The 24,331-nt window shown below is 41.4% G+C and overlaps 3 protein-coding genes across 4 annotated transcripts; 2 read left to right on the forward strand and 1 right to left on the reverse strand.

Annotated features, from left to right (window-relative positions):
* Nucleotides 1–369: 369 nt before the first annotated feature.
* Nucleotides 370–6,198, reverse strand: pho (phoenix). Its single transcript, XM_018692234.2, has 5 exons — nucleotides 5,455–6,198; nucleotides 5,065–5,350; nucleotides 4,843–4,970; nucleotides 3,685–3,727; nucleotides 370–3,546 (listed from the first exon to the last, which is right to left on the reverse strand). The coding sequence occupies exons 1-5, from the start codon at nucleotides 5,646–5,648 to the stop codon at nucleotides 718–720; spliced, it is 3,480 nt and encodes a 1,159-aa protein (XP_018547750.1). The 5' UTR covers nucleotides 5,649–6,198; the 3' UTR covers nucleotides 370–717.
* Nucleotides 6,199–6,355: 157 nt separating this feature from the next.
* Nucleotides 6,356–8,841, forward strand: lg20h11orf54 (linkage group 20 C11orf54 homolog). The gene is made up of 8 exons (XM_018692635.2): nucleotides 6,356–6,516; nucleotides 6,615–6,713; nucleotides 7,082–7,155; nucleotides 7,265–7,366; nucleotides 7,471–7,647; nucleotides 7,926–8,075; nucleotides 8,167–8,283; nucleotides 8,423–8,841. The coding sequence occupies exons 1-8, from the start codon at nucleotides 6,450–6,452 to the stop codon at nucleotides 8,594–8,596; spliced, it is 960 nt and encodes a 319-aa protein (XP_018548151.1). The 5' UTR covers nucleotides 6,356–6,449; the 3' UTR covers nucleotides 8,597–8,841.
* A 1,113-nt stretch (nucleotides 8,842–9,954) lies between these two features.
* akap10 (A kinase (PRKA) anchor protein 10) lies at nucleotides 9,955–23,958 on the forward strand. Of its 2 annotated transcripts, none has more exons than XM_051078487.1 (15): nucleotides 9,955–10,296; nucleotides 12,586–12,633; nucleotides 13,109–13,294; nucleotides 15,455–15,946; nucleotides 17,031–17,129; nucleotides 17,248–17,332; nucleotides 17,505–17,628; nucleotides 17,966–18,102; nucleotides 19,937–20,081; nucleotides 20,414–20,581; nucleotides 20,802–20,911; nucleotides 21,589–21,671; nucleotides 22,220–22,272; nucleotides 22,452–22,544; nucleotides 22,638–23,958. In XM_051078487.1, exons 3-15 carry the CDS (start codon nucleotides 13,213–13,215, stop codon nucleotides 22,641–22,643), a joined length of 1,677 nt encoding a protein of 558 aa, XP_050934444.1. In that variant the 5' UTR covers nucleotides 9,955–10,296; nucleotides 12,586–12,633; nucleotides 13,109–13,212; the 3' UTR covers nucleotides 22,644–23,958. The 2 variants fall into 2 exon arrangements, with proteins under 2 accessions (XP_050934444.1, XP_018547666.1); XM_018692150.2 differs by having other exon boundaries at nucleotides 9,955–10,204.
* Nucleotides 23,959–24,331: the final 373 nt, after the last annotated feature.

Below are 24,331 nucleotides of genomic sequence, written 5' to 3' on the forward strand. Positions count from 1 at the left end.
TACCCAGCACAGAAATCAACAATCACACCTTCACCATCATGAGACATTTGAATTTCAAATTTGGCAGGTGAAGTTTGTAACAGTGATATTTCTCATAAGACATAAGAATTTTAGTTAAACTTGAATTTATCTTGATTTGAAAACATTTTTCATTTTTAATAAAGGTACGGCTGCATGCTCATAACAAGGCAAGGGAAAAATTGTCTCATCTTACTGTCTCAGAGAGATAAAAGATTGGGGAACCTTTCTCTCAAATGCCCATTAGGTGGCAGGACAGGTGTTCAGATTTTCATTAAATTCAAAACATAAAAGACAGACTCAGGTAGTCCTTATGGTTTTGTTCCATATTCAACAGTCTCAAAAAACAAATGGATAACAATTATTTAATGTACAAGATTTGGACAAATTTTCCTCCACCTAGTTTTTATTTTGTAAGTAAAAATAAAATAAAATTTCTGATGGTTGGGCCTGTTGTTATTTCTCCAGAGTTCATCTCAACTCCAAAAAGGCTGAGAGCTGTGTTAGTACAAAATGCTTTGATACAAAACAAAATACATAAACAAAGCAACTGTGAAGGTCTCACAACTTAACAGTCACATGTAGACTTGCAACTATAACACTGTCAGTTTAAAAACATTGGCAGCTTCATGATAGCTGCAGCTGCAACAGTTATTTTTTGCGATTGCGTCTTTGCTGGTCAAACTCAGGAAGTTCATACTAACAGTCTGAGAGGAAGTCCTCATTTGTATTGTGAAGCCTCCTCTTTTTTATTTGCTTCTTTTTCTTGATACTGAGGGAGGTGTCTGAGGACACAGGGCTGCTGGATGTCAGGCTGGGAACAGTTATTGGCTTATTTCTCTCCTTCATTTCCTTCTTTTTGGTTATAGAGGTCTCAATTTCTGCAGATTCAGCCCCGTCCAGCAAAACATTACCAGTTGCTTTTATTTTTTTCTTGTTTTTCTTCTTGTCTCTCATATCAGTTAATACTAGAATTCCAGCCGTCTCTGAAGATTGTGAGGCACTTTCAGCCACGTTCAGTGTTTCCTTGGTCGCTTTTTTCTTGTGTGAGACTGAGCTACAGGTTTTCAGTGCAGCTGCTTCTGATTCAGCATCATCAGTGGCAGTTGCCGGACTCTCCTCTGTCACATGGCACTGCTCCTCTTCACGCTTTTTTTTCTTTTTCTTCTTTTTTAACACCACAGCCTCACCACTTTGAGAATGCCCGCCATCAAATGCATTGTCTAACCTTTCCACAGGGGTCACCCACTTACTTTCATTTCTCTTACTTTTCTTTTTTTCCTTCACCCCTGCCTCAGCCGTTTCAGACAGACCACTCTGACGTGGTTCTTCAAAATCCTGCTCGTGATCCTTCTCCACACTCTCCTGCATCACTGATGTCTTTCTCTTCCTTTTCTTTTTTCTCACCCCGTCATCAGATGCCTCCAAATTTCCAGCGATTTCTGCCGAGTCGGCTTCTAAGTTGCCGGCGCTGACACCGGGCTTTTCTGCCGAGACGTGCATGGCTACAGATTGTGAACGAGGACAGGTTTGTTCTTTGTGTGTTTGAGCATCTTTTTCCTCCGCGTCAGCAACAAGGAAGGAAGAGGTCCTGTTCTTTCCCTTTTTCTGCACAGACACTGAATCATCGCTCTGTGCCACAGTCTCCTCTGAGACATTTGAGCTAAATAGTTCACTCTTTTTCTTCTTCTTCTTCTTCTTTTTCTTAGTCAAACATTCAGCATCTTGGTCGTCAGGGCGCTCCTCTGTTTCCTGAGAATCATCTGCATTCTCAACCATTTTGTTTTTGTCAGGAGTGCTAGAATTATCCATCCCCTCAGAGATACTTTCCCTCTTCTTCTTTTTCTTCTTCACTGACTGTCCTGAACTTCCTTCCATAGTTACATCATTGGACGAGCTCAGATCTACACCACCTTCTGCTCCAACCTGAGCTTCATCATGAGAAACTGACTGTTGCTTCTTTTTATGCTTTTTTCTTTGCTTTTCATTACTAGCCTCAGTATTTTCTAAACAATTTCCTGTTTCCTCTGACTGTTCTTTTGGTATCTGAGGTACATCAGAAGTTGCATTCAGTGCTTCCTCTTCTTCACATTCCTCCATGTTTACAATCCTCTTTTCTTTTCTCTCTCTTTTCTTATTCCTTTGTGTCTCAGCCTCATCATTTAGAAGCTCGGACACGGCGCTGGGCTGTAACTGCCCGACGCCCTCATCGTCCTCAACACCTCTTTTGCTCTTTTTATTCTTCTTCTTTGTTTTCACTGACTGTCCTGTACTTCCTTCCACGCTTACATCATTGGACGAGCTCAGATCTACACCACCTTCTGCTCCAACCTGAGCTTCATCATGAGAAACTGACTGTAGCTTCTTCTTGTCCTTTTTTCTTTTCTTTTCATTACTGGCTTCTAATGTTTCTTGAGAGGCTTCAGCCTCATCGTTTGGAGGTTCGAAAACAGCGCTGGACTGTAACTGCTCAATGGCCTCATCGTCCTCAACACCTCTTTTCCTCTTTTTTTTCTTCTTCTTCTTGCCGTAATTCACAGTGTCACATGTCTCCAGTCTCACCTCAGATTCTAAGTTTCCATCCTCCTCCCGTCTGACGTCATCTGCTGCCGACTTATTCATCTTTCTCTTCTTTTTCATTTGTTTTGAATCGGGGACGTGCCTCTCCTCCTGTCTCAGAATGACATCACCGTGTGACAAGTTCTCCGTCCAATTTTCTCCATTAAGCTGCGGCTCATCACTGGTCTGTGGTGCCGGAGGCTCCACTCTGTTATCCTCAGTCTCCTGCTCTGCCTCCATGTTCACAGCTGCTGTAGCACGCAGACCCTCTGGCTCCTCCTGACTCTGGCCCTCTCCTTCTTCTACACCTTCATGATCTCGTTTTGCTTTTTTCTTCTTCTCTACCCTGGTTTCATTTTGTACCCTATCATTATTAGTGTCACTTACAAAGTCTGGGAGACTCTGGAGAAGACTTTGGCTTTCAGGTTCGTCCTCTGCCTGTCCCGTCTGTGACAAATCATCTGTGTGGAAAACATCAGCTCGGGGCTCTGTTACATCTGGGGATACTTCTCTGAGCTTTAGTGTGTCTTCCCCTGGACGTCCCTGTGGCTCCAGTAGCTCACAAAGTGTAGCATCACTATCGTCACAGAGCTCTTTCTCCCTTTCTTTTTCCTGAAAAAGAATCTTTTTCTTTCCTCTGGTAAGACGTCTCTTTGTTGTTGGTGTCTCAGTCTGGGCCAGGATACTTCTGTCACTTGTCACACGTTTATCACTCGTCTCCCTCTGAGCCACAACTCTATCGGAAGGATCTTCACTATCAGAGCTCTCTGTATCTGAAGACAATAGCGTGGCCCTTGATATGAACGCCTTAGCTGGTATTTTATGTAACGTCCTTTTTTGTCTTCCTCCTGACATTTTTTGTCTGCCTGTCCTCCTCCTCTGTTGTTTTACCTGGCTGTCTCTCATCTCTGGAGTGTACCAAGGTTGTGAGCACTTTGTTTTGGATGGTGCAACAAAACATCTCCTCTCCTGCAAAATGACACACAGACACACAGACACACAGACACACAGACACACACACACACACACACACACACACACAGAATAAGCTCACACTCAGGAAGTTCTTTGAGATCCATCATTTCTTTGTTTTAACAGAAAACCTACCACCACTTTGATGTCCTCAAATTCTGACATCTCTTCTTCTTCTCTAGAACAAAACAGATGTTTTATTACCAATCAGTCAATCAAACTGTATTTGTATAGTGCCTTTCATGCAGGTTAGTGCAATTCAAAGCGCTCTGAAGGTGACCAACAAATGAAGAAATGTACAGTCCAACAATTTGTGACTGCACATGATAAATAAAAATAAAACTGTAATAATAAACCTAATAAAACAGATAAAAATATATTTAAAAGAAGACAAATAATAGGGACTAAAACATCTCAAAACACAAGCCAAATGAAGGAAATTATTAAATACTGGCCATACGAACATTATCAAAAGCCAGGCTAAAGCATTTAAAGATATCAACACTGTTTGGAACATAAAGACTAAAAGCTGCCTCATCAAATTTAGTCATGATAAATTTGGGGGCATGTGAGACAAGTAGGCTGGTACAAAACAATGAAGTGCTTTAAAGACAAGGCAATGTATAAAGACTTAAAAATAGATGTAATGTGTTCTCTTCTTGCAGAGGGGGTAGATAGGAGACAGGTAGTCAGGAGAGCATTACAGCAGCCCAGTCTGCTGGATGTAAGTGCAGCTCTGTGTTGCTCAGAGTGAGAAATATCTGCACTTTAGTTACATCCCAGTTTCTCTCTCTGAGCCTCATAACCTTCAACTAAAATGTGTGTTTTATCCTGTTTTGGGCTTGCAAATATTTCTATCTTAAAGGAGCTTCAGTTGGTCCTGTGTCATAAGGAGACACAGCCACATCAATCTGTGCGTCATCACAGCTATGGAAAGAAATGCCATGTGTGTTAATAACACCACTGAGGCTTAATATATATATAAATAGATTAATTTGAAAAATCTGGTGATCAACTGCATCAAAAGCAGCTTTCAGATCGAGTGGTACTGAACCCAAAGGTTTACTGGCATCTAAATTTATCCTGCTATCATCAATTACTTTTACTATATGGTCTCATTTCTAATGTATTGTTTTAGTAAAGATAATCATTTAATCATATTTCGACTGGTTTCTCCAAAACTACACTTAAAAATGGATGATAAGAGATTAGCCCCATAGTTAGAGGTTGAGGTAGTGCTGACATCATACTGCGCGTGACTTTGTTTGAGCACAGTTATTCCTGGAAACTTACTCTGACAGTGGAGATATGTACTCCCCCTCCATGTCAACCGTTGGCAGAGATGACGCCAAATCTTCTCTTTTTTGATAGCCCTGCCACAGCTCTCGGACACATTTAAAGAAGCCTCCCATTGTATGATTCTGTAAAGAGGAACATTTGATGAAGGTGTAACAACAATAACAACCAGCTAAATAAAATGCACATTGAGGTATTGGAGGTATCAGCTGTCCTTACATGAAGGGCTGCGTTCTGCCGGACAGATAACAGAGTGCTCCTGGGCTTCCGCTTCCCCTCTGTGAGGAAAGGGAAACTGTACTTTGGCAGATTGGTTTTCTTTCTTTTCCTCGTTTTGCCTGTTTTGGATTCTCTATGGGAAGAGGATGATGAAGTGTCATCTTCACTTTCTTGTACATCTCCAGGAGATGTTAGGTTTGACCTCAGGCTGTAGCGATGCCGCCTTCCTGACCTCACAGCCTCAGGCACTGCTTTCTGAGTTATGAACAGGCTGTCTCCTGAGTCACTGCAGAGACACAGTTACACATGTAGACAGTCAAATTGGATCATTTTCAGGCTGCTATCACAGGAGAAGTTGTTATTATTATAACATGAGAGTATCATCCTTACCTCTCTGCTTCAGCTGGCTCATTATATATTTTATCCTGGCTGCTCTGTCTCACAGAAGACTTGAGGTACCGCGATATCTTCTCCACATAGTCTGGAGGAGATGTTTCCAGGACAATGTGACACGACTCTGCTGATAAAGCTTCAACAATTGCATTTGACTGCGTCCAATTTAAAGAATTTCGCTCTCCTGTCATTGTGGAACTAAGACAAATACAGCGATCACAATAGTGCAGGTGGTCTTTGACCAGAAACAGTAGGAGACTGATCCTCTTGGTGACGAAAAAGACGCTCGGAATGTGTGGTTTGTCTCTGATTAAAGCTCCGCTGTAAACACATGATGATAATATGATGTAAACATCTCGCCAATGTCGTGCAGCTGCTCCAAAACAAACAAATAAATAAGATTAGACACCACGCATGTGGTTTGTGGAGCAACCAGGAAGTGATTCTACGTCATCAACGTGACGATGACGAATATTCATCATCTGACCAATCACCAAAGAGGAGGCAAACGGCAACGAGAGGCCTCACTCTTTTCTACTTCCGTTTTCGGCTGCACCGATTCCCACAATAAATTCAAGCTGTTCTTAATCAGTTTTTTTTAAATACAGACCAGTAAACGTGACATAAGCGCATAAATCATTTTATGGGTTAAATAAATGAGCAAACGCCATTCGCGGATGAAAAAATAAACCAGCAAACTGACCTTGAGTTCGTTTTATTCTCTTGAAAAACATTTGGAAAGATATAAACACAACCTTTCAGATTTATACATAAGTTGTTTATATTGGTCAACTTGTTTATTACATTTATCTAAGTGCAGGCTGTTCTACTGATAATGCATAGACAAGGAAAGGCTATCCGAGATAGGAACTATCTTGCTAGTGTTTACTCTTTGGTTGTACTTTACCCATACAGTATATGTGCTCGCTTTAACAGTCGACTTCTCGTGCACAGCTAACAGTCTGCTGGTACATTCACCCATAGCTACAGTCATGGCAGATATCAGCAAAACTGAGAGGGTTCAGCTGCACGCCCCAGATCTGGAGGAACTGCGCGGTGGTAAGAACTTCTACAGCTCTCACACAGAGGCAAAGGCATGTTTATAAAACAGGATGTACCAAAAGGGAGAGTACTGAAGGCATGTTTGCTGGTTACAGTATTACAGGCAGGATTGGAAGGCAACTTTGCAGAAGTTCAGGTGAGCGTTGTGGAGTGTCCAGATCTCACCAAGGATCCATTCCAGTTTCCTGTCAAAGGTAAGAGCAGTCCACTGTCATGCACAGTTGGAAACTTTGTGAAACATGCAGGCTACCTGAGGTGCAGCTGAATTGACTTTGCAGATTGTGGACTGAAATTCTTGATTTAGCAAACAATGTTGCATAAACTGGAGGCCTGCCTGATTTGTGTCATGTAATAGAATAGAATAGAATAGGCTTTATTGTCACTGTACAGTTAAGTACAACATAATTGTGGGTGCTCCACGAAGACAAACAGTGCACTATAGAAGAAATTACATACAATAAGAAACACAAAATGTATGCAAATAGTACAAAAAATACAAAAATTTACACTAATTTTACACAAATGTTTCCCTCTTAATGTCACTTTTGTCTTCGTACTGAAGGCTTGTGTGGAAGTCCTCGTATCACTGATGTTGGTGGTGTGCCGTACCTGGTTCCCTTGGTTCAAAAGGACAAGGTAGCTTTTTCTGGCCACACACGGTGCAGTGAATGAAAATATGGCACGGTGATAATGTGAAATGACCTGTAGGAAATGAGATTATTATATTGGTCTTCCCTCCTCCCAGGAATACAACATGAACACTGTATCAAAAGAGCTGGAGCTACCGGGAGCTTTCATCCTGGGTGCAGCAGCTGCTCCCTCCAGGATCGTTGGAATGAATGCAGAGGTTACTCACCTTTACCATTAATACTTTATCATCAATAAATCAGTGGATTCCTATTGTTACTGTAAACTTTGAGTCGTTGATGGAATAAATGCTCTGATCCGCAGCTGATGCCTCTGGTTCTGACAGAAGCGGAGGGAAGGTCTGCAGTGAACAGCAGCTACTTCTCCTCCATCAATCCGGCTAATGGCCAGTGTCTGCAAGAAAAATACAGTGACAAATTCTCTGATTGCAACTTTGGGCTGCTGGGTAATCTGTATGCTTGTGAAGGGAAGTCTGGAAAGGTAATCAGTCTTATCTGACTGAACAAGAGCTTTTTGCCTCAGAATTAATGATTGGAGTTTCTTCAAAAATGCACTGTCATTATTTACTTTGGTTTTTGGCCAATAATGAACTTCTCTCTGGTTATATATGAACTTAAACACAATTAATAACCAAGTGCATGAACTTCAGCCCCATCACCACATGTATGCTCTTAACATTTGAGAGAATAAACATTAACAAAACATGGTGAATACACAAGTTGACCTGCCTTGCCCTCTTCACCCATGTGCCTCTCCAGGTCATAGAGGTGCGGGCCAAGAAGAGAACAGGAGGCCACAGTCTTGTGACGGCCTTGAGGAAGACACTCGAAGGCCACTACCCTGATAAAAGTCTGGCTCTAGGAGGCACCTTCATCATCCAGAAAGGGAAAGCTAAAATCCACATCATGGTAAACAACAGATGTGACACAGAATGTAGTGATGATAATTCCTGACATTTTACATGTGTTGATTATTTTTCTTGTGTTGGCTCTTCAACAGCCAAGAGAGTTTTCTGCCTGCCCCCTCAACACCAACGACGAGGTCAACAACTGGCTCAAGCACTTTGAGGTCAGCGCTCCACTCATCTGTCAGTCGGTGCTCGTATCCAGAGATCCCGTAAGTAAAGCACACACGGTCGCATCGCAGCGAGACAGATGAAATGAAATTGTTTTTTGTTTTAGTAACTATCAGAAGTGCATGTGCAAAGTAGGGCTGTTTTGTAATGGTTCTGTTCATTTGTTTGCTGTGTATTCAGGGTTTGGACCTGCGTGTGGAGCACACCCACTGCTTCAGCCACCATGGAGAAGGTGGCCACTACTACATAGACACTACGCCTGACAGTGTGGAGTATCTGGGCTACTTCATGCCTGCAGAGTTTGTCTACCGCATCGACAGACCCACAGAGACCCACGGAGTTGGACGAGATTGAAAAACTTCAAAAATTCTTAAGTCACATTTGCAAATTAAATGTATCAACCAGTATGAGATTTATATTAAGTTCTATGCATTATAATTCCCCTCAAGTAACTCCAGTTTTACAATGAAAAATGATTAGTCAGCATTACTTCTGTGAATGTTTGCTGTTAAATCACATTTCTCTCAAAATTACTCACATTTCTTATGAACAAAATCACTGTATTTCATGAAATAAAAACAATGTTGAGTTTCTCTTAAGTGTTTTGGATTGTCTGCTCACTGCACTGACTGCAGTAGTAAATGGCAACTTTTTTTTTACCTCTAAATAAAGAGTGAATTTGGGATCTTGAAATACATAGGCGCCTGCCAACTCCATCATGGAAGAAAATTGCACAAGGCAGAGCAAACCAGACAGATTCAATAACGTGTATGTTGTCACTGTTTGCACAGGCAGAGAAAACAAGCATTTTACTTTTTAAAGGCACATTTACCTAACTGTGACACGTATGCTTGTTTTTCAGGCTGAACCCAACTTCTGTGTTTTAAGCTGTTATGAGATGCCACAAGTTCAGTGTCAACATTGGACACAGTATTCTTCCACATACAGTTTTCTCCAGAGGAAAACAATTACATCTACACTAGTGGTGGTGAACTAGAAAAACAGATGCAACAACATCGTCATCTCATATGTGGCAGGATTGTCAGAGAAATTGAAGCATAACATCCCTGTGCATTTCAACAACACCCTTAGGCAAAAACTGATTCATCCCAAGGACAAGACACCTAAGCACAAGCTGAGCAACTTTGTGTATGATGTGCAATCCAGTGAGGAGTGCTCAGACCTAATGTAAAGACCTTAATGTGAATTAAAATAAAAAATGTAAATTTCCCCATTGTGGGACTAATAAAGGATTATCTTATCTTATCTTCACTCTGCTGCCCTATTTCCTTTTCATACTGACAACAAAATTACTATTCAAATGTGAAAACTGGTGTTGGGAAATTACATGTTATAGAAAACAAAACTTTGACCTGTGTGCAGTTATATTAAATATAATTGGGTAAGCAGCAGAAATATAATGACACATTTTGTCATTGTTATCAGAGTGGACAATTCAAAGTTGAATCATCACTATCAACATCATAAAATGATAGAGTAATTAAAATAAAGGTTTTTAATCAGTCTATTTAGATTTCTATACAGGGCCATGTGCATATACCATGACTCTAACTACACTGAGTATTTATTACTGTCGAGTTTTGGCAAACTGCAGAGACCGCATCGCATTACGTTTGAGTGACTTACACTTGTTGTCCGTGTATAAACAGCGCCCTCCTCTGACCAGAGCAGGTAGCACACCATTTCCCACAATGCTACTGCCGCACCAGCCCGGAAGTAAGGCGTTTATTGACAATATGGCCGTTGAACTGGGCTTGGATTTGGAGAAAACTGTAATTTGACAGCGCTCACCGGGGCTGCGATAACCACCAGTTTCCACCCGAGGAGTGTCAGGAACAGATGCATTTGAATGAAGGGAGCCGCGAAGGCACGGGACGGTGTCAGTGAGCTGAGGAAACGTCCAGAGTGTGAAACCCGTCATGTCGTTTTTCAAGAGGAAAGGTGAGGAAGAAGCTCCCTCTGAAGGCTGCAACGTCAACGGCAGCTAGCAGCGCGGAGAGTCCGGCTGAGAAGAGAGTGCCCCCCGATAAGATGTAACTAATGTGGTCGAGACTGCGGCCGCGAGTAAATTAGCTAAGGACATGGTGGTGGTGTCTGTGGAAGCGTGTTTTCGTGCTGCCGCTGCTCACTGCAGTGACATGATTAGCTTAACGGTGGCCTCTCTATCCTCCCTGCCTTATCTAACATAATGTTAGCCCTCGCGGCAGTCTATCTATCACAGGGAACTGCCAGTGGTATACAAATTACACACATCAGTATGAATTTGCTTGCCTAAAAATATACGTATACCTGTTTAAATCTTCCAATGAGCACTGTTATCTGTGCTAGCCAACAGAAGTGTCCGAGCTGTGCTATGGCTGCTAGCTAAGATAGCTTCATCAGGTCGTTTTCATACAGCTCTACCGAGCAAGAAGTCTGAAGGAAGGTCAGAAATGCCCATCGTATTTGAATTAGACACATTAGTTGTCTAAAATAAAGTGTGCGTAGTCCTTATTAAGAAACGTTGACCAGCTAGGGGTGTAGCTAACGTTAGTAACTTGGGTCAGCATCATCCAACACTCAGCAGAGGGACATGACTGATTTGGATCTGACTTTGAACAGTGTTAGCCATCAACAGTAACATGACCTGGCATTGTTTCAGGCTACATCTTCACAGTTTAGGCCAACAAATAAAAGAATGGTCACTGCATGACCAAAGAATAAATGGAAAATTGTTTATCAGCTTAATATCTGTTTTGTCCTTGCTTCTGTACTGAATTGCTAAAACTCAAGTGGGCTAGTGGTGCAAAGTATATACTGGTTATACTGTGATGCCCACTCATTTGCTGCTTTATCAGGTACTTCACTGATGCAGCTGTTGCAGGCTAATGTCTCAGCTGTGTTATAATGAATTATCACCTCTTTAAAACAAAACTGGACATTATAACCTTAATGAAGGCAGGATTTATTGTGGGCCTATTGTATTAGACTGCACAGCTTTCAGTTGGTAAAACGACAATGGAGTGTGTTCAAATAAGCACTACATTTACCTACTACCCCACTGTATTCAGATAACAGGAGGCACTTTCACTGCTACAGTATATCTGATTGATAGAGAGTACACAGATATGAATGGATAGACTAGAGAGGCAGTGATTGGGAAATTGATTTCAGTTGAGTTCTGCTTGTGTGTCTTCAGGAAATCAGGCTGCACTTGTACATCTTGAACTGTGAGAGTAGTGGTTTTCCCTCCTAGGCTACAGTGGTCAAAGCAGCTGACACAGCAGGGCTCCAAAATGAGGAAATATTAGAGAGAGTGCTCTCATTATAATGCTCTGAGCTAGAATGACACACAGGACAAAGTGGAAGAGATTATGTTCCTTGGGATAGGCATGGTTTTCTGGTAATATATCCAAAATATTGTTTGTTGTTCATAACCATATCATCCTTTGCAGCTAGCAACCTGATGAATATTTATTTAGATTAGTAGCATCTGGTGTTATTTGTACCACGTTTCAGTTCAGTGCAGCAGAGGGTGTTGGAGCTTAGACTATTTAAAAGTCATAGCTCTTTTCTGTGACATACAGCCTTACCAGTGCCAACCGACTCAGACTCTTGGCTGACACATGTATTCACAAATTGCTCTGTCCAAAACGTGTTACTGAAAGAGCATCTTCTTCTTCATCTTTGGCCCAGACCTCTCAGTCTATTTTGTAATGTCAGTGCTTGAAATTGATACTTGGCCTGGCTGCTCTTTGCAGTGACAGCCTAATCTGAAGATATGAGCGGTGAGTCACTCTGATGATAGCTTGCCACTGAGCTTAGGAGTGGCATCAAATATTTGTAGCGTTGAATAATTTTGCATCAGGCCACATCATTTTAGCTCCTCCATTAAGTTCTGATACCATATACTCTTTGATTGACACCCAGTCTTAGAGGGCTTCAGGTGTAAGCTATCTGACTGTCATCTGGGACCCACCAGAGCTAATAGACCAAGGTCGCAAATCTTAGGAAGCACTCTTACTGCTGACGTCCAGTGTAAAAGCCCTCCTTTTCCTGCTTACTGTGTAATGAGCAGGAATGAGAGGGCTTTTCCATGTCAGAACACAATTTCCCTATTTATCTTCACCACTGCTTTTCTAGTATATCAGTTTCCTCACTACAGTATGTCATTATGTAAGCAGATAGCTTGTTTTAGTCTTTCCAGTGACACCACACCAGCACCTTTAACTCGCCCCTCAGTGAATCCCATCTATGTTTCTCACTCGTCTCACCCTGTATTGTGAATAAAAATGCTGCGTGCTTCTTCAGTTACAGCTTTGTTCTCATCTTTCTCCCCACAGCCAAAAGCAAAGAACCTGAGAAAGTTACAGATGCTAAAGTCAACAGAGGTCAGTTCATAATTACTTCTGTGAGGTTATGAAAGAGTTGTTGAACTGAAAATGCTTTGTTTTAAGGACTAATGACATGGCCGTACAAGGGTATTTAATATCAAATATTTTAATTATTATCAGTACATATTTGTTGACCTTTTGTGTGTGTCGTGGAACTGAGATTAGCCTTTTTAGCTGTTTGCTTAAGATGGCTCTCACTGTGTTTAATCACTGCTGGTTATATTGTCACAAGGACCCAAATTGTGACCTGTAGCGATTAAGTAAAACACATACAGCTCATAGTCAAACTAACACTGAGCCATCTGTTGTCTGTTGTCATACACCCTGAGGCCTCTGTACACTAACTGTAAGATCTTTCAAAAACCCTCGCTAAAAAGAGCTTTTCATGAAGTCACACTGATGTTTTACATTCAGCCCACTTTCATTGTACCTCATTGTACTCTTTTTTTTTTTTTTCCCCCCCTGCTCCCAGCTCCAGTCAGCCCTCACTCTCCATCGTTAGGACTGAGGAACCACCATGCCATCCAGGAAGCTGCGGGGCCCAGCCATGTGGCTATCAACGCCATCTCCGCCAACATGGACTCCTTCGCCCGCGGTCGCACCGCCATCCTCAAGAAACAGCCAAGCCACATGGAGGCTGCGCATTTTGGCGATCTTGGTACAGAGACTGCATTCCTGTTTTTGTGTACTGGTGTTGGTGATAACAGCCAAACATTTGACAATATGAATATGAGATAGATCTCATATTTGAATATTTGGAGAGTTTGGGTTATAGACAGAAAACCAGAATTTTAGGTTTCTTAATTAGTTGTAATTCAAATTATTGGACCGTTTTAGTTTCTGCCTGCGTCATAAGCTCCTTTTTAATCATATGGGAATAATTAGGTTTCTTGTAGTAATGTTCTCTAGCTACAGTATGACTCTTGTGTCACTAAAATGGCTTAAACTGTCTTGTGCAAGTGGCGAATACTTGCCCATTAATCCTGCGTGAGGCAATCATGTGACCTCATACATCAGTTTTGATGAGCACCCAAACATTCCAGAGCCTGTCTGGGTGAAGTTAGTCTTACAGTCTCCTAATGTGGTAACAGGGTGAAGAAGCAGCCCCTCCCTTTTATCAGAAGAGCTCTAAAATTAGATTGTGTGTATGAACGTTGGATGCCATTAAACATAGTGTGGCTGAAATGTTGAATGGCAGTAGTGACAGGAACTGTACGAGCAAGTTGGCTAGAGAATAGCAGGGGTGTGCCGGAGAGGAGGTGGAGGAACCTGTGCCGCAGCCCTGACAACAAAACCGTGCGCCAGTGATTTCTGGGCTGTGGTTTTAACACAAGAAAGAGAAAGGCAGGAAGTGATGGAGGGAGGAGGATTCAAGCAAGTGGGGGGTGGGGGCGGCGGAGGGGTTAGCATGTAGGCTGCAACAGCAGTTTAACCTAGAGCTGAGGCTGAAATCCATAATGGAGATATACAGAGTTAACAATAAATCTTTGCGGGTCAGTGGCCTGTAGCAAATGACTGGCAGTGAGGACCACAATGCTTGTATGATTTCCCCGAGGTCTTTTGATAGAGGTTTAAAGAGTACAGAGCAGATGTAGCACACACAGGGGTGGTGGCTCCGAATAGATATGCCAATGAAGCATGAGCCTTTTATGATTCAGACACAGATGTTGCATCAGTTGTTTTGATTGTAACAAGCTTTAAGGCAGCCTTGACTGTGTGATCTCAAGGAATGTGAAGAGGCTGATTGGTAAGCACCTCAACATGGTTGACACCTCTTGAACCACTATGTTGTTTTGAAAGAGCAAACACAACACTACGAAGCCTTGGCCCACGCTCAGTCTAACTACAGCCGATGTGCTCTGATTCATAATCCAGCAAGTGTCAGGTTTGTAGTCAGCGAGTGCGCTCCCTCGCTTATTTTGTTTTCTAGGAGGGTGTGTGTGTTTGTGCTCGCAGTCCCTCAGGATGGTGGATATTATTCAAACAGACAGTCTCTATTTGAGACATCGTAAAGTCAAATAATGTGGCATCCCAACAGGAATCTCATTTTTTCCCTTCAGCGTTCAGATGTAGCTGGAGTTTGAAGCACTGCAGTCAGAGCTGACCACTTCATACACGCATGAATGGCAGGATGGACAGAACACATAGATGCTGTTGACGTATGATTCTGAAAAGTTTGTCTGGGTTAAATCATCTGTGAAATTGCATAGTCCAAGGCCACCTTTAGACAGACGGAGAGCTTGAAATTCACAAGACTTCAAAACAAATATCCAGGAGTTTGAATTCAGCTCACGTCAGCTTTCAGTCTGGACCAAATTTTCAGCTGAAATGAGAGAGCTGAACTCAGAAAATCCGCTTTTTATCTATAATTTTTTGTTCCAGCTCCCATAAATATACTGCACATTTTATCTTTCGCCTAGTTTGAAAGTTGAAAGCTGTAAATAGTAGAAAGTGTATGCTCAGTGTTTCACAAAGATATATTTCAGTGTGAAGAGCAGGCATCTTTCTAAAGTTTGTCAGTAACAATGTAAGATCTGCTAAAAAATACATCAAATATATGAAATCCAAGTTAAAGCTTTTACTCATAGCTTTAGTTTTATAATTAATTAAGTCTTTTAAATTGAGATATTTAGAATGTGATATATTACTAGAAATACACTGTTTATACTGTTGTATTTTGAGTGAGGAGTTTAACTAGAATGCAAATCATATGTACCACAAAAGACATGCTCTTGAAGTCTACAGTATTTATTTCTAAAACCCATATGTTCATCTGTTAAGTTGATTGATCAATTGCATGTGCATTTGTATGTTCCAGGTCATTCCAGTGTGAACTATCAGCCCCAGGAGACCCGCTCTCGACTATCCAAGACTGTGGACCAGGTCCTCCGGGACAATGTGGCGATGCCCCACTACATGCATTTCATGGAACTTCAAGGTGCCGACCACCTGGTCCGGTTCTGGCTTGAGGCGGAGAGTTTCCGCTCTACCAGCTGGTCGAGAATCAGAGCGCACAGTCTAAATTCTGTCAAACACAGCTCCCTGGCTGAGCCCGTCCCTGCCTTCCCAGATGGCTCAGAGCTCCTAGAGAATGCCTCACACACACCCCATGTCCTCTCCCGGGACAGTAGCATTGAAGGTCCTACGGTGTCGTTGGAGCGGCGGAACTCCTCCAGCACAGAAGCAGGGCTGAGACCAGGCACGCCTAGAGCAGAAACCCCCAGCAGGCAGGCACCCTCCAGGACAGGGACTCCCTACAAGGGGCAGTCAAACAGCACCCTGCGAGAGCTCTCGGACAAACTCATGAAAAGTGAGTCAGTTTTAAACAACTATATATTTGAACAATTACCCTAAATTTATTCAGGATATTTTGAATTTAGAAAGTGAATTTTCATTATGCTGGTGGTCAACACATCTCATTTAATATACAGGAGAACAGATTAAGTGAATAGATTATGACGCGTGTGACTTAACTCTCACTCAAGCTTCCACTGAAGAGACAAAAGTAATGGTAGACAAAAACATTAGATCTGTTTGGAGCAGTGAGGAGACACATTACCAAACTAATACATGAAACAAATATAAATGTCATATTTCCATCATATTTTAAACGTGATTTTTGTGTGTTTGGTGCTCTTTTAATTGTGGCGTCCTGTTTCGCCCTCTTCTGCAGTAGTTTAGTGGACTGGAGATTTAGCACCACCAAGTGTTAATCTGAATGCATCAAACTCCAATATTTGCATAACAATAGATGGACATGCACATTAATTTACAATTTCTTTTGACAGTTCTAGAAATTTTGTTAAAATATATTCTACATTTGGAATTTGGTTACTGTCTGAGGATGGTGGAAAGGAACTTTTTTGCCCACCTTTTTCTCTCTCTCTCTTAAGTATCTGTTCCTTGTTTCCTGTATGCCAAATATATCTCTCACCAGGGACCTGAAATTTTTTGGTTTATTCAAGTTGCACAGTGCCAACCCAGCCTGATGCCACAGAATCTCTGTTACAGCCCAATTTTGTGGTTAGGAGTTGTCTTTTGCAGCAAGTCCACATTTCTCAAGCTTACTGTCAATAGAAACACAAATAGGGAAGTTCATATTAAAAAGACTGTAACTGAAAATAACTACCTTTTTTTTCTAGCTCAGTCTGCTGAGGCGTCATATTTACTTCAGCTGAATTTTAGAAGTTATTTATGCAGAAAACAAGGCCTGTGGTTTCTGTTCCACATCGTTTACATTGAGGGTATCTCTGTGAGGCCAGAAGGGACAGAAAAAAAGATCTTTTAAGATATACACGGGGAAGAAGCATCATCTTCACATCATCATCATTGCATCATCTTAACAATCTTGTAGCATCACTGGATGATCACCTATTTGCATGTGTGTGTTCCAGGTATAGAGAAAGATGCAGTTACCATCTTCACAAAGTACATCTCTCCAGACGCTGTAAGGCCCATCCCCATCACAGAACAGATCAGAAACGACATAGTTGGTAAGATACAGATGCTGCCAGTAGGAATTTACTGTATTTTAAAGAAATCAAACACTTGATCGCCCATCTTAAATGTTATCCTGTTGTACAGTAATATTCCTGTTCCTCCTCTGTGTAGCTAAGATATGTGGAGAGGATGGCATGGTGGATCCAAACTGCTTTGTCATTGCACAGTCGGTGGTTTTCACCATCTTGGAGCAGCAGTGAGTTTCTGTCTATTCATTTTCTACAGAAGTTAATACTCACATGGCGAGGTTTCCCCATTGCTGTGTCTTGACATAAAGATTAACATGTAACTGGTGTCCTTTTTGTCAATTTACCGCCTTGACATCACTAGCAGCTGTATTCATCTTCCACTTGCCCTTTCATTTCCAGGCACTTTAGCGGATTCCTGCGGAGCCATCATTTCTGTAAATACCAGATTGAAGTGTTGACTAGTGGCTCCGTGTTCCTGGCTGACATCTTGTTCTGTGAGTCAGCGCTCTTCTACTTCTCTGAGGTGAGTGGACTCAGTGGTTCACAGAACATTATTTATTTGTGATGGCTCATCACAAACACGTTTCTACACTGATTCTATTCAACTGTCCTCTCTTGCTGCTGCCACAAAAGTTCAGTTTCTTATGTTTATTGATTAGAGGGAACTTCTTTTGTCACAGCAGCAGTAAACTGAGTACATATAACAAAACACAAAAACCCTGTGAATGCCCCCTTTATAGTCTCCTAACCTACTGATTTGATAATTAACACCAAGTCCAATTTATCATGAAACAAGGATTGTTGCAAAGACACACATGGACTGTCAGTTTATCATGTGCTCTTTATCTAATTCCCTGCAGTACATGGAAAAGGAGGAGGCGATGAATGTACTACAGTTCTGGCTGGCAGCAGACAACTTCCAGAACCAGCTAGCAGCTAAAAAGGGCCAGTATGACGGCCAGGAAGCTCAAAATGATGCCATGATCCTCTATGACAAGTAGGTGTTCTGTCTGCTGATTTTAGTTAGGCTACAGAGTGGGTTTGATTTGACACTTGGAAGTAGTCACTATGATAAAATCATTATGTCTATTAAGTCTCAGGATATATTTTTTTCCTTTAAAAAGTATAATACTACTTGTCCTGTATCAGATGTCATTTTCTTTGGTCAAAAGGTTGCTCTCCCATTTCACTAGGCCCTGTGGCCTAGCCTTTACTAGTGATTTTTTGTGTCAAATTTTTAATTCCACTCCAGTGTTTCAGTTAACCCATAAACTTCAGTTTATGGGTTAACTGAATAGTATCAGATCAAAAACTGTCAACAGCCTGACTAGTAATGATTCCTACAGGATCCTGACATGGACAAAAGAGCTTACAATTAAGTGACATAACAGATCTATTGAAGGAGTTTTTACCACAATAAATACATGATTATAAATGCATTTTAACTGCATCAAGATTCTTTTATTCATGATTCCTGATATTGGGGTGCTTTAACACAGTTTATCCATTGCTTCAGCTTAGACTGACACAAGGTGACTTTGTGATAATTAGAAGTAGAAACTATATCCTCTGTTGTCTTTTATGAGAAAAATAGTCCACACTGTTAATTATCACCTATGATCAGATACATACATCAGACACTCTCCTTTGTTTTGGCAACAGAAACAGTTTTGCACCACTTTAAACTTTATAATTACATTCATAATGGGTTGTTCAGACAAACTAAGCAACATATATATACATAACACATACTGTATATACGTTAACAATCCCCATACTTCTTTGTATCCTTAGCCTTACTTTAATATGGACATAATTTCTAATGTTTCCACATCTTATTATTCTATTCCACTAATGTGATTATAATGTATGCATTTTACTTAGTATGCTGTTGCTATGGCTGAATATTATGTACGTTCTTGGGTCAGATGATGTTACTGTTGTAATAAATTGGGGACGGCTGTGGCACAGGAGGTAGTACCAGTTTACCATAAACACCTGTTTCACATAAGCATGTCTGTACCTGGACTGTAAACCCTGAGGTACTTAAGCTAGTTGACCAGCTTCATTTATAGGTTATTTAGGTCAATCAGTGTTGTGGCTAAGTGAAGCTAAGTAACCCAAAGAGAGTCAGAGTTAAGTCGAACTTGTTTGTTATTTTGTGTGTATCAGTAATAATGATAAATAGACAAGTGTGCACCAACAGGCCCTATTAAACGGTGAGTGATATTCTATTAAACTAGGTGCACTCTTGACTGTGTGTGCGCACAGAAAATTGTGATTGCAGTGATAAAGAAATCCTTTTTTCCAACAAAGGGGGCTTTTTTTGACCTATATAATGGGTTACATCTTGTAGTCCATTCATCTTTTATTGGAGGATTTGTCTGCAATCAGTAAGAAATCCTTTGAAAGTTTTGTATTAGTCTAGCTCACCCTGTGGTAGCCTGAGCAGATGGTAGGTTTCAGTTACGTGAGGCTGAGGAGATAAAAGACCAATCACTAGTTTATAGTAAGAGAGAGTTGGTGGCAAGACTGCATATAATGGCTATTTTTCACCTCTTCCATCCATTTTAAGTTATCGTTTTTGCAATCCCTGGGGTTTAGTTGTTGCCCTTGTTATTTGGTTTTTGCACACACACACTTGTGTCTACCGACCTGCTTCTTCAACATCCCAGTTTAAAGTTTTCCAGTGTCCCAAACAACATCCTCTGTTCTTAATATGGGGCGACAGTATTATGGCTTCATTGTGTTGCATTTTGGGCAGTAATTAAAATCTTAATATAGGTGCCCTCTTCAGAATTCAGTTGTTCATTGCTCTGTTTCCTCTCCAGGTATTTCTCACTCCAAGCTACCAACCCTCTGGGCTTCGGCGACTCTGTGCGGATGGAGATAGAGTCGAATATCTGCCGAGAGGGAGGGCCTCTCCCTGACTGTTTCACCACTCCACTCCGACAGGCCTGGACAACTATGGAGAAGGTCAGATTCTTTGATGGCCATCCACCAAAGGATTTTAATAGTGTCTGTGTGACTCTTCTTTTGCTCTTTTATTATATAAGGAAATAGGGGATGTTCAGCTATGTTTTCTTGAGTTTAATAGGATCTACCTAAAGGTTTTGTGTTGTAAGTCACTGACAAATTGTCTTATTACACCACTGACAAATGCAGCTGCCTAATGATAATGAAATAAAAGCTCAACACTGTTGTTAGCACGTAAAGGTCAGTAGCAAACCTTTGTAACTTGTGCCCAGAAATATATCAGGCAGCTCATTATTTTCTAACAGAGTTCACCTTGTTTTGCATTTGTTCAGGTCTACATGCCAGGCTTCCTGTCCAGCAACCTTTACTACAAATACCTGAGTGACCTCATCAACTCTGTGCGGGCGGATGAATTTGTGAATGTCAGCACGCCAGGTCAGAGCGGGCCCGCAGACAATGACCGCTCCGGTTCAAATGCCAGCGAGGGCTCGCAGACCCAGGTGACCTCCCAGGTTTAACCCACATCTTCAGCCCCTGTGTAGATGCTCCCCTGTCTGCTGACATTTAGACCTGTTCTGCCTCATTACATGAATAATGAAGATATTTTTGTTAATGCCAAAGGGTCATGATCATTCCTGTCATTTAGTTGTCTTCATACAAAAAAAGAAACAGTTTCCTGTAATGTTGCTAAACATAAGGTTCATGGTGTCTTCACTACAGCAAGGTGCCAAAAAGGCAGTGATCAAGATCCTGAAAAACTTCGATGAGGCGATCACGGTGGACGTCGCCAGCCTGGACCCTGAGTCCTTGTATCAGCGGCCGTATGCTGGGTGAGTTTTGTGTGTGATGCTCCTTTAGTGTCAAATAGGTGAATACAGATGATCAGATAAATGGAGATCAGTAATATGCTGTACACAGATGTTCTCTTGTGATTTGGGCTCATGTAATAGTGAAATGAATGAGAATCAGTGGCTGCCTGAAAGGCCAGAAATCAATCTTAAACATTTGATTTGCTTTTAAAAATTGGTCAGCTGTAAAGAGAAAATGTGTGATTCGTTGCTGATTGGTTAAAATGATACATACCCACCAGTTTGTGTTTCTGTATTTTAAATCACCGCCTAAAATGTACATTTCCTAGACTTGCTGTCATCTAGTTTATCTTTTTTATTTCCCTCAGATTTCCTAGTTGTCTTTTGTGTTTCTCTCTTTTTATGTTGCTTTGATTGCTCACATTGCTGTTTGGATCCTGTGTTTGTATCAGTTTTGTTTTTATTGACTCAGTTGTAAAGTGTTTTATGAGTGGAAAATTGTACAAAAATAATTCAAGAGAACCATCTTATTAATAGACAAAGCTGTGGTCCTTTTTTTCCCCCTCCATTGAAATTGTAGTCACTGAATAGATACACACTATCAGCTTTTAAATGCTGCCTGTGTGCCCGAGGCCCAGTTTTGTCCCGTTTGCTCTGTCAGCTGTCTTCATCCGTCTCTTCTCTTCTTGTCCGCTCAGAAAAATGACGTTTGGGAAGGTGAATGAGCTGGGCCAGTTTATCAGGGAGGCAGAGCCAGAGCCGGATGTGAAGAAGTCTAAAGGCATGATACACTCAGACTCGTCCCTCTCTCTCTCTTCTACCTCCATCTGTCTCATTATTCTCTTTGTATCTTTGCCCTCACTCTGTCACATTTTATCTCATTCCTCCTTGCAGTGAAAAATGTCCACTGTGTGCCCATGAATATAAACCTCCTCTGATGGCTGCTTCCATTCTCCTTACAGCTCATAGTCCCCTGAAATATTTAAGAACATTTGGTTTGGAAGAAAATAAATTGCCTCCACTATTGGTCTAGAGTCAAGTACCAGACATTTTGGCTAAAGAATAACTTGTCAAAATGTTTGCTCTCATTTAAAATGGTTAACTGCCTACTGATAAAGTATAATTCAAATCTCAACAGCAGCTGTCTAACAAAGCATTTAATACCTGATTATGTCAGAATGAACTCTGCTTGATGTAATTTTGAGAGCACTTTTTCAGAGCAAGTCACGTTAGCTTGTTGCAATGAATTTGTTCAGTTAAAGCAACAAATGACACTAAAATATGAGATTTCTGCTATCTGACGTCTGTCTCCCCTCTCCTCTCATTTAGGCTCCATGTTTTCTCAAGCCATGAAGAAATGGGTCCAGGGAAACTCGGATGAGGTGAGGCGGCAAAATATGAAATAATCATAAATGATTCAGTGGACTGAGGCACATAGCAAAGCTCTCAACAGCATGTATTTAAATTCACTTTGTGACATCACCCCACGGCATATGATTTATTAAAGAATATAAATAAAGTCTGTGGTGAATTAAAGTTATTGATTGTGCTGTGACTCAAGGCCCAGGAGGAGATGGCATGGCAGATCGCCAAGATGATTGTCAACGACGTCGTCCACCAGTCAAACCACGACAGCCCCGGCAAGGCCACCAAGGTACAAAACCTCGCTCAGTATTCTGGCTCCTGTGCGGTGATGTGTGGAATGACTGCAATTCCTCTCTAAGTGTTTTCTTTTGTCTGTCTACAGTTATGACCCTGCCGAGGAACCAGAGGACCGTCACTCCCTGCGGACGCTGGCTGAGCCGGCGACAAACTGCACACACAGGCTCACCCCGCAACAAACTGCATTACTCTGAGAACGAACAAGGCTTTTTACCACCTCCCCAACCACCATGTGTCTGTGTCTGTGTGTGTGTGTGTGTGTGTGTGTGTGTGTGTGTGTGTGTGTGTGTGTGTGTGTGTGTGTGTGGGGCTGGCTGGCTGTGAGCTTGGACGAGTGATTGTTCACGCATGGGCTAGTGGCAAACTTGAAGTACATCATTGTTCCAATCTTCCAACTCCATAACACTATAAAGGTACACGTGTAGTCGCCAAAAGCAAGGTGCTTGCGTCAGACTGGAGGAAGTCTCTCCTGAGGAAGGAAACATTCACCGTGACGCTGGAAGAAAGCAGCTTCTCAGGCAGGACTGACGCTGTGTTGCTGTAGCCATAGTGTTTGTACAATGTCTTATCTTGGACCTATGGAGGACGTGACAAAAGACTGAATCCCCCTCACTCCTTCATGACACACCTCCCCACACCTTTTATAACCATTCCTTGTTTTTAGATGAAATTCTCTTTTAAGGGTCGGTTACTTAAGGATTGAGCAGATGAAAATCATTGGTTTGGAGCGTTGTACAGTTTTTGCATACGCTTCCCTCAGCCTGCCTGGAGTAGTTTTGTCTGCCGCTCCCCTCACCTGAGCTGTCCTACATTGGCTGTTAACTGTATGTACTGTAGAACGTCTGGAAATGTGACAATGAATGAGGTTCTCACTCAGTTCTGGGACTGGCTGACTTCCTGTGTGAACCTCCTGGCACCTTCACAGAGTGTAGAAGAAGAAATACTCCCTATTGAACTATGAATTTAAGTGCTCCAGTTGTGTTGGAAAACTCCAAACTCCATGTCCTAAATGTTTATATATATATATATATATATATATATATATATATATATATATATATATACACACACACACACACACACACATTATATATCTATAATGTAGATTTCTGGTTTACCCCATATATTAATGTTAGTCCTTTTTTATGGTGACCGCTGTTTTTTTTTTTTAATGCATCACTGAAACAAGTGTCAGTGGTAACTGGACTGTTCAACTGGAAAGTGTGCTCAGTGAATTAAACTACTTTTTAAATTTCTGTTGAGCCTTACTTACCATGATGTGGAAAAGAACCAGAAAAGACTCTTGGTACTATGTACCACTAATGTTTTCTGACATGTACGTGTACTTAATCTATAATATATTTAAATTGTGTTTGATTTAAATACATATATTATGAAATGTTTTGTCTGTTCTCATTTTTCATTGAGGTGTTTGAGCTGAAGTATTGGTATATTATTGTGGTGTCAGGCCATCGCAGGCTGTGGTCATTTTGATATAGGAAATGTATGATGTTTACAGGCAGATGTTTTTCAAAATAATATTGTAGTTAAATGCGGGGAACGTGACAAGCCCAGTGCCAACAGCTTTAGGAGGGACTATTATCACCTCTGACCATGTGGGGGCAATGTTGACTATATTGCGCTATTAGGGTAAAACAGAAAAAGGACACTGATGACAGTACGTTATTTCTGACATAATAAGTTTGTGTCGTTTTTCTATGAGCTAGGCTACTCTGGCCTCTCATACCAGGTCTACAGATCCAGAAAAATCCACAAATT

The sequence above is a fragment of the Lates calcarifer genome, linkage group LG20 (genome assembly GCF_001640805.2).
Source record: "Lates calcarifer isolate ASB-BC8 linkage group LG20, TLL_Latcal_v3, whole genome shotgun sequence".
NCBI classification, from domain to species: domain Eukaryota; kingdom Metazoa; phylum Chordata; class Actinopteri; family Centropomidae; genus Lates; species Lates calcarifer.